We start from the raw sequence: 10384 nt of genomic DNA on the forward strand, positions 1-10384 counted from the left end.
AAAAAAAATTGTCACTCACTTTATTACAGTGGTCTGAACCATCTGTAATACCTCTGAGGTATGCCTGTAACTGTATCCCATTAAATGGAGGTGAAATTCAACAGAAATTATTTTTTTAAAGGGGACCCCACATGGGCATCATATCCCAAACTCTCCCATAAGCCTGATCCATATTCCATGACCTACCCCCTGTTGCTAGAGTACCCACTGTGCTGTTGGGGCCCTCAGAACCCAGTGAATGCCTTGGAAAATGCCCATTACTGTGCCCCCCCATCTACTCTCCTCAATTCTCTCAGAACCAGACTCCTACTGATGCTTCAGTTCCCCCAAGTGAACATGTAAGGGTGACTCCAGGGGGTGTGCTGAGTCAGCAATGCAGCTGCAGCCAAATGCCAGGACCATCAGTTGCTAAACCGATTCCCCTATAAGTTAGTTCCTCTGGCTCAGCAGCAGTTGATGGAGGCTAGTAGGCACAAAACAAAACAGCACAGCTCCTGGAGATTGCCAACCTAGGAAATCCAGGATCAGGGGGTGCCCATGTGAGGCCTGGGCCAGTCTTCTTGGGTTCACAGAAGCCAATGACAATGGCAATTTCTGGAAGGCAGGAATTTAGGGGTAGGAAGGAGGTAACCGAGTTTACTGTCATGGGCACAAACAATTAGAATGGATACAAGAGCAGAGTCCTTGGGTCTCCTGCTATGCCAAATATTAAGTTTGTTAGAACACAGGGTGGGGCTGGGCTGCAAGTGGGGTGCACTTGGAGGGGGATCTACAAGTAGGAAAGTACTTTGTTTTTTTGTTTTTTAACTAAGTAAAGCTGTTTTTGCCCTTTAAAGGACCCAAAAACAGAAATCCAGAAAGCCCTTCGGAAGAACTGGAAGTACATCAGCTTTTAAGCTTCCAAGTTTACATACAATAGCTTCAGCCACAAAGAGAAGAGCTTTCTCCTCCTGAGCACAATTCCAAATTCTGAGACTGGGCCAGCTTGGATCATATTTCTGTGAAGGACAGGATGGCATTATACAATAGGGCAGATAGAAACACAATCCTATGAAGGTGGGTTTCTGGCCGAGGAGTAACTGAACTAAGTAGATACTCCTATCTATTTCACAGATGAAGCTAGAAAGGTAGATGGATATAAAGGACCTTGTAGTCCATTATGTGTGGAAGTGGGAGAGGAGGATACGTGGTTTTGTAAGAGAGAGATGGTCATGTCACTAAAATGAGATGAAGAATACAAGAAACAAATTTGAAGAGACAGGAAGAATATAATTTTGGACATATACATTTAATTACCTGATAAACCATACAGATGTGGTAAATTGACAGAAACAAGGTTCATAAACTTAGCATATAGACAGGCATTTTTAGATCAATTTAGGTTTAGCCATTCATCAGATTAGACTATTTTTTAACATTTAAAATAAAACTTTTTATAATAAACAAAACAATGTATTATAACTGACTTCCAGAACTGCCCAAATTATTTTTTTAAATGTGATTTAAATTTTTTTTCACATTTCTTTAAATGTCAAATTTTCTTTGGCAATTATCCAAAATATTAAAATTTCATTTGAGAACTTATTTATCTAATAGAGCGCCCTAAATTGATGTTTATCAAGATACCTTTCTTGAAGCCTTAATGGTTTACATCTTCCCTTTAGAATGTATAAGTATTTTTTAAATTGTCATTCTCAACAATAGAGAAAAAATTATGAATTAAACACCTATAAATTCTTCTTCATTTCTGTTATAGTGCAGTAATTTATCATCTAACCCATAGAGGTCTATCAACTGAGTAAGGCTGAGTTTCTTGTTCTCCTCAGACATAGCTGACTGCAACTCATAAAGCAACAGTTGGCTACAGCTTCTCCACTTCTTTATTAACAACTGTAATTGAGACAGGTCATTCTGAAACAGGAAAAAAATATATATAAATGTATGTCAATAACTAGACAGGTATCCTATATTAACTTATTTAACAAAAGCTGTTAAATCAAGAGTAGGTTTAAAGGGTACCAATATATTTGGGCATGAATGAGCCTTCCAGCCATGAAAAAGTAGGATGGTTTTTACCATGACACTCCAATTGACTTCTATGCCTATTTTGTTTGGTGGGAGCTCTGGGCCTTCCTTGCCCTCAGAGAAAAATCAAATCATTAAATAGGGCAAAAATATGTAGACAAGCAACAATATAGGGTTGGTTTGTTTTTTTAATCCACTTTTTCTATTACAGCTGTACTTTTAAAAATGAGAATATTCAAATTAAAAATATTTTTCCGCATTCACTATCTCATAAAACTCGTAGTTATATATAGAAAAATCCTAAAAATGCAAGGCAGCAAATAAGATATACTATTCCATTATGTATTCCACATTGCTAGGGAGGAAGGAGAAATTGCATATACTTGAATGATCCAGGTAAATAAGGGTTATCTTTTTCTGAGCGCTTGAAGAAGGGCTCAGTCCATCTGGGATGAAATCTAAAATCTAATATATATTTGTTGTTTTTCAAACAAAATGCCTGGAACTTTTAATAATTTGGAGGAACAGAAGATCAGCACTAAAAATACTTATACTCTGTGGTCCACGTCTAACTTTTTAAATCATCCACTGTCAGCTGTCACTTCTGTTGTCATTGTACTTGCATCTAACATTTGATATTTCTAATACTGCTACATGCTGGAAAACTTCATATTAAACAAGGGCTGGGACTTTTAACAAGTTGAATCTGGTGTTTAGAGGCCTCTTCTCCTCTACTCTAAATCTGACATTTGAGTTAAAAGTTGTTGGAAGCCAGGTTTCTGAATATTTGGCTTATTGCTTATGTTAAAAATAATGTTCCCTTTTTGAAATGACTTTCCTATCATTTACCCAAAAATAAAAAATAAATTTAACAATTTAAAAAATAATTATACAATGATTCTGAAATTATTCTCACCTTTGATCTATACATTTTGACTAGTTTTAGCCTCCGAAGAAGGTCTTCTTTCTCCTGAATCTGCTTCACCAATTTTGCCTTGTCATCATTTAATACTTTTTGGGGAAAAGTCTCATCAAAGTCATTCTGGAGATCACTGCAAGACCCTGTATCAAGTGATTCAGAGTCACATGCACTGATATTCTTAGTGGTATTTTTCAAATATGAACTTTCTTCAACTTCACTGTCTTTGTGTTCAAAATTATCTTGAAATTCCAAACAGTTTTCTTCTGTTGAAGATGCTGGTTTCTCTGCAAAGGTCTGATCGTTTTCTTCATTCTCTACTTTAAGACGCTTTACCACACTGTAACAGGAATTAAATGAAAATCTAGTTTTCCTTAACCGTTCTCTAAGTGTTGCACTCATAGGCTGTAAAAGGCACAAACATTAATAATGTTAATTTTTAAATGACTGATGTAAATAAATCTACTAGAAATAAAGACTTATATTTCTATGGTACACACCACTAGATGGCTTTCTAACTCCATATATTGTAAGCAACCATCACAAAATGTCTTTAATTCCTGGAGGCTCCACCAGTTTTATTTTATTTAGCAAAGTCAGCACTCTTCTGCAACAGTAGAGTTGCAGAATCACAAACATCTGTTCAGCAACTTAGCACATGCCTGACACTGTTCTAGGTGCTTCAGTTACAAATTTTGGAAAAGACCTAGATCCTGCCACCAAGGACCTTCATGATACTACAGATTCAAACTTCTTCAATTTGCAATGTCGTAATAACCTAATCTGAAACTAAATAATTGGTTCAAAATGAAATGGGGGGTGGTGGGGGTGGAGAAAAGTCAAATACATTATTTTAAAAGACGTAAAATTATTTAATACTTATCAATGCCACACTATGTTAATTAACTATCTTCAGCAGGCTTAACACCACCACTGCCACGTTAACTAGAAATATAGAACTGACCCTTTGAAAAAACTAAGATTTTCATACTTGTTTTCTCGAACTACTGGTAGGGGGAGACGGCAGACTGGCACAGCCCTGGGGAGTGCTAGGTAAAACCACAGCTGAGTCTGAGGGGCTTTCCATCTTGGAAATGGAATCTTGGTTTACCTCTAAAAAAAAAAAATAATAATAATAATAATCACAAAATGGAAACCATATTAACCCACACCTCCATATATTCCCCAGTCTTTATCAAAGAATTTCTTATGATCGGTAACATCCGCAAGTAAGCCAGCATCTTCCTCTTTCACTTGGCTGCGATTCATGGCTGCTCTTTGCTCTCGTGTTCCTTTTACCTAAATAAGGCGGTGCTGGTCCGCAGGGTGACTAGTTCTTTTCAGGACAAGTGAACTAGCCAGCGTCTCATACAAACTAGGCCCTCCATCTGCGTTCATCCAAGTCCTTCAAGCCCTGTCATATGGGAGTTGGGGAGAACAAGGTTGGAGTTAAGAATTCTTTCATTTTGTCCCGCCGGCTTCGCCATGAAAGGAAATATAACTGGAATCCTGACTCCAAGAACATGATCAGACCTGTCACATCACCCGAAACCCTAAAGGCTGTGTAACTGGGGGCCGATAACCTCCGGGCCTGAGAGAGAAGGAACACGACCACGGATACGGTTAAGCCTGTCTGCGCCGTTTCCGTTTACGTAGCGAAAAGCCCCTGAAAAGGAGAGTAAACCGAAGTTTGTTTCCTGACACAAAGGCATCCATTTTACGGGGGATCCTCCCACCCGCCCACCATTGCAGAAAACCACACTGGCCCTGGAGACCCCAGGCCCGAGGTGCAGTCGAGAGGTCCCCTGACCGCGTGAAGGGAGCGCTATTCGACTGCACAGCGGAGCCCCGAAGCAGTTCAGCTTTCACACATTTGCCCGCGACCCGGGACGCTACCTCCCTCCGCCATCCCCACGGCGCAGAAAGCTGGCCTGGCCGGGGCCGCCGGCGCTCCCGTTCCAGGGGCAGGGCCTGGCGGGTGCGGGAGGAGCGCGTGATTGGCCGGATTGACTGCGGCGCGCAGCTCGGCACCACCCAGCGCCCGAGAGCAGCGACACTGCGCGAGCGCGGCCTCGAGTCTCCGCCAGGGGCCGACGGCGGGGCGGGGCCACGTGAAAGGCGGCAGAGACGCGTGATTGGCCAAATTGACAGACATCCGCCCAGCGCCCTAGAGCAGCGGGACTGCGCGCGCACGGCCGCGAGCCTCGGCCGACGTCGGGTGGGCGGGGCTGAGCTTCAGAACGCTCGAGCCATTCCGAGGGAGCGCCCTTTCCTTCGCGGCTTGCGCTCCCTCCTCTTTCCGGCAGAACTTTCTTTCCTGTTCCGTTGTTTTTGTTTGTGAAGTATGTCTGAGAATGTCTCCCCCTTCTCCTGGCTCCCGCTTGTCTCGTCTCCTCGTTCACCACCCCAGAGACCTTTCCTCAGAATTGACAGGACCCAGAGCCCCCGACGGCTGCGTGCTGAAGTTACCGCTTGTAGACGCGCCGCAGGCAGGCACCGCGAAAGAGCAGCGCTGGGGTAATGGCCTATTAGAATCCAGCGTCTTGTGAACTAGACTACTTAATTGAAGTAACTCCTTTCTGACTGAAACTAGGCCACTTAAGTAAACTCCGTTCTGACCGGCTGTTCCTGCACACAGCCTGGCGGTTTCTTTAAAAACCTGGGACTGAAACCCAGAGGAACCGTGAGGATAAGGGGATTAACGATGGCCTTGGAAAACTCGGAGGGACCTAAAAAGAAAGAGTAATGGTTGCCTTGACCGGACCTCTGTAACAACTCTATCATACCTGCCCCTCCCTCACCTGGACCTGGGTAACAGCTCTATCATACCTGCCCCTCCCTCACCTGGACCTGGGGTAACAGCTCTATCATACCTGCCCCTCCCTCACCTGGACCTGGGTAACAGCTCTATCATACCTGCCCCTCCCTCACCTGGACCTGGCTAACAGCTCTATCATACCTGCCCCTCCCTCGCCTGGACCTGGCTGACAGCTCTATCATACCTGTCCCTCCCTCGCCTGGACCTGGCTAACAGCTCTATCATACCTGCCCCTCCCTCACCTGGACCTCGGTAACAGCTCTATCATACCTGTCCCTCCCTCGCCTGGACCTGGCTAACAGCTCTATCATACCTGTCCCTCCCTCGCCTGGACCTGGCTAACAGCTCTATCATACCTGCCCCTCCCTCACCTGGACCTCGGTAACAGCTCTATCATACCTGTCCCTCCCTCGCCTGGACCTGGGTAACAGCTCTATCATACCTGCCCCTCCCTCGCCTGGACCTGGCTAACAGCTCTATCATACCTGCCCCTCCCTCGCCTGGACCTGGCTAACAGCTCTATCATACCTGTCCCTCCCTCGCCTGGACCTGGCTAACAGCTCTATCATACCTGTCCCTCCCTCGCCTGGACCTCGGTAACAGCTCTGTCATACCTGTCCCTCCCGAACGGCACCAAAAGCAGCGCTGGACTGCACAAATTCTCGAGGCTGTTAATTTGGGACACGTGTGCCCTGCAGCCTGCTGGTGAATAAAGCGTTCCTCTCATTTACAACTCAGCTATGTGTCTGGTCTTAACATGACCAGCAGTTGTTACAGGTACACACCCTGGTTCATCTAAACACCATGTGGCCTTAGGAAACCCAGAGGAACCATAAAGGTAAAGGGATTCGTAATAGCCTTGGGAACCCCCCCGCCCAAAAAATAAAAATAAAGAAATTAATGATTGCCCTGACCTTTGTAACAGCTCCTCATGCCCCCCCCCTTCCCCATCTGCATCAGTTTCCCCTTAACGATGGTCAAGGTGATGTCAAGGGGATGTGGTTTTAGATAAATGGACTGCAAGAACGTTCAGGGCTGTTGATCTGGGAGAGTGTGCCCGCAGCAGTGAATAAAGCACGCCTCTCATTTACATTTCCCTGTGCGTCTCTGTCTCACTGGCTCGTCATAACAGTTGGAAATCTCTTGAAGAGTCCCCGTGATGTAGTTGAGCGAGTTTCTAACCTGTGCCCCCGCGAATGCTACCTCAAAATGTAGGTTTCCTCAGTGTCAAATCTGAGAGAAAATGTAGTCCAGTGAAGTGTTGTGGTGCAATACAGAAGCAGAACAGTCCCTAAATAAGAGTATGTTGTTCCAGAATGCAGACGTTTGAAGCAGACAAGACCCTTGCTGAATACTGGGCAGTGACATCCTTGGTCCAAAATATCCTCTCGGTTTCCCTCTGTGATGATGTTTTGTTGCTGTGCAACAACGAAGTTAACTAAATTGGGTGGAGCACTGCGTTTAGGGAAAGACAGTTGAGTAATTTCTGAGTCACCAGGAAGGTGGGAATGCTAAGGGGCTGGTATTCTCAGCCCTAATGAATGGCCATTTTAAACATTGATGCTGTGTACTAACATTTATCTGATTTTGGCTTAGAAGAAGCCAGGACCCAGAAGGCTTTAACTGAGTCCTAAAGAGTCGGATATAAATATAAACAACCTAATGCAGTAATGAAAGACATAAATGGGGGAGTCAAATGGCCTTGGTTCAAATCCCGGAGCCATTATATTATTGTATGTGCTTTGGTTTCCTTGTGGGTAAAATGGGACTATAATATCGACCTTCTAGGGATTGGAGGATTAAATGAGGATTCAGTACAGGCAATGAGAACAGCGCTAGTATCTAAGAAGCACTCAATAATTGTTTTTTTATATAGCAGCTATATTCACCATTACCTAATTGGTTTAAAGGAATATGTCACATAATTCTTTCATCCCTTCACTTACCTTTCCAAAAAAGGCCACAGATATTTTTTGTTTTATTTATTTTATTTTTAAATTTATCTTTATTGTTAAGTATTACAGATATCTCCCCTTTGTCCCCCACTGACCCCCTCCACCCCAATCCTGTCTCCCACCCCCTCCAAGGCCTTCACCACTGCCACAGATTTTTTTTAATGGAGCTGTGATATGTGAGATGTCTCACAATTTAAGTCATAAATAGCAGAAAACTTGGAGCCTCCACAATAATATATATCCCACTCCTAAATTTTTCAAGAATTATATATATTAACCTAAAGGAATTTACAAAATGAAAAAGAGAAGTCATGATTTTGTGATATGGGTGTTATTCACCTAACCAAGCCACAGGTCTCATTGTGCACTTTCATTTCTCCCTTTACTCTTTCCTTGGCATCAGTTACACTGAAAAAAAGCAGAATGATTTGTCCTGACACTAGAAGCACAATGCAGACTCTGCATATTCTTTACACCTTGGGGCATAAATTTGGGTTGTTTTTATGATTCCCTAAAATCAGCTGCTCCAAAATCCTTTTATCATTACCACCTAAGCTTAGAGCTGTTCATGCTGGCTACATAAAGGAAAAGAACATCTTGTCTTGCAAATGTTCTAACTTGCTTATTATGTGAACTGGTATATTAAAATGAGATTGTTTTGGCCAGATTTTTAAAGAACTTCAGAATAAGTACTCAGAAAAACGTGTTTTCAGAAATGTGCATTTGTTGACTATATCTCTGACTTACAAATATATGTTTGTAATTTACTTACTCCCATCACGTATCAAAATGGAAACATGCATTCCACTCTCAATGTAGTGTAAGGCATCTGGGATATAGCCTCTATAGTTTTCACTGTACCTTTAAATAAAACCTAGCAAACATTTTCATGTCTCTAGGAGCCCAAAATGTATTGACCTTTAAGGAGTTTGGTGTTTGTGAAACAGGACGATATTCATTGTATGTTTCCTTTGAAACTTTTCAGGCAGGAAAAAATACTGCCCCAGGGAGCCAGAAGGCAAAGACTCCTTACCCTACCATGACAAACAATGTGAGCAATGGAATTCAATGATGATAGTAATTAATACCAACTTAAAGCAGGCTCTCTCATTGGGTTTTTAAATTTCTTCAATACCCACGGCTACTGTTAGTCACTTTGTTATTCATCAGGGAGTAGTAAAATGCATCTTCCGTTCTTTCTTCTCTGTGATTATTGTTGGTGGGATGATGACACAGAACAAAAAAATCTTTACAAAGTTTTTTATTATTTTTTAATAGCAAGAAGAGAATAATGAATAGTGTCTCCCTTTCCCTCCACCCTTCCTCTTTCTCCATACAAACACACAACACACTTTTAAGCCACAATTCAAAATTTTGTTTCAGTAGATACATATTTTTTTTAATTCTTGGCTTTAGCATTATTTTTTAAATCTTAACAGCAATCTAAGGCTGGACCTAAGTTCCATTCGTTGACTTTTATGTGTTGACAAAAATTAAATTTATATCATGTAGACATAGGTATTTTTTAAATTAAAAACATAAATACTATATATACTTTTAAAACCAGATTTAAATCTACTTAGGTGAGCAATTATGCAGAATACACATGATTAAGTTGATTTACAATGTCCATTAAGGCAAATTAAACAAACTAAATTTAGTATAGATTTATAACACTCACAAGAAAATCTACTAAATTATCTTAATTGGCTTTCAATATTTCTTAAGAGATTTGTGTATAATTTGAAAATTGCCTTCAAAAACTCTCCCCTAGGTTTCTTTTGCCATAAATTCAAGTATCATCTTATAAGACCTATCCACAGTAAAGAAGATGTGTTTTCTTTAGTACTCTGTCATCTCATAAATTTCTCTTTGAGAATAATTGATGAATTATTTCTATTTATTTTCTCTATTTACTAAACACCTCATAAACTTTTATAATGTGTAATGATTCGCTTGTAGACAATGTTGAAGACTGTTATCAAAGCATGACCTTTGTGGGTAAACTGTTTAATATTCTTTAGCCAAGTTAAAAAAGAAAAAGATTATATTTTCAACTTCAAGATGCAAGAGCCCTTATTGGTAGGCATGCCTGAGAGGTTGCCTCACTGAGTAGGATGTCTACAGAAAGCATGGAAATATGGGGATGGTCAACAGTATTAGTATGACAAAAACCTCTCCACCACCAGAAAATTCATCTGATAACTAATATTGAAGGTAACATACTGAACAAGAACCTAAAGAGCTCCTTTCACCCCTGAAGTTCCTTTCCTTTTATTCTCCCAGATTTGGCATTTTGTCAAGTCTGTTAGAGACCAGAGAAGTAGAGTGTCTATGAGTCACTGCTATTATACTAGGGTGTGTTCTCTTGGAGAAGAATAGAGTGATTCAGGTCAGATTAATAGCAATGAGGAAGAAGGTAGAGTGTATGTGGGTGTGAGGGTCCTGGCAGAGGAGTTAGATTGTGGAAAAGTAATGGTAATAAAAATGCCCTGGCCAGTTTGGCTCAGCAGTTGGAGCGTCGGCGTGCAGTCCATAGAGACACCGGTTCGGTTCCCGCAAAGGGCGCATACGTTGGTTGCAGTTTGTCACTGGCCCTGGTTAGTCATGCGGGTGGCAGCCACTCTATGTGTCCCTTTCACGTCGATGTTTCTTTCTCTCTCTCTC

The 10384-nt window shown here is 41.8% G+C and overlaps 1 protein-coding gene across 3 annotated transcripts; it reads right to left on the reverse strand.

Moving 5' to 3' along the window:
• Positions 1–1538: 1538 nt before the first annotated feature.
• On the reverse strand, positions 1539–4900 carry SFR1 (SWI5 dependent homologous recombination repair protein 1). Of its 3 annotated transcripts, none has more exons than XM_036265218.1 (5): positions 4841–4900; positions 4244–4610; positions 3936–4057; positions 2942–3349; positions 1539–1911 (listed from the first exon to the last, which is right to left on the reverse strand). In XM_036265218.1, exons 3-5 carry the CDS (start codon positions 4029–4031, stop codon positions 1720–1722), a joined length of 696 nt encoding a protein of 231 aa, XP_036121111.1. In that variant the 5' UTR covers positions 4032–4057; positions 4244–4610; positions 4841–4900; the 3' UTR covers positions 1539–1719. The 3 variants fall into 3 exon arrangements, with proteins under 3 accessions (XP_036121111.1, XP_036121110.1, XP_036121109.1); XM_036265217.1 differs by having other exon boundaries at positions 4755–4883; XM_036265216.1 differs by having other exon boundaries at positions 4244–4358; positions 4478–4883.
• Positions 4901–10384: the final 5484 nt, after the last annotated feature.

This window comes from Molossus molossus, unplaced genomic scaffold (assembly GCF_014108415.1).
Source record: "Molossus molossus isolate mMolMol1 unplaced genomic scaffold, mMolMol1.p scaffold_m16_p_17, whole genome shotgun sequence".
NCBI classification, from domain to species: Eukaryota; Metazoa; Chordata; class Mammalia; order Chiroptera; family Molossidae; genus Molossus; species Molossus molossus.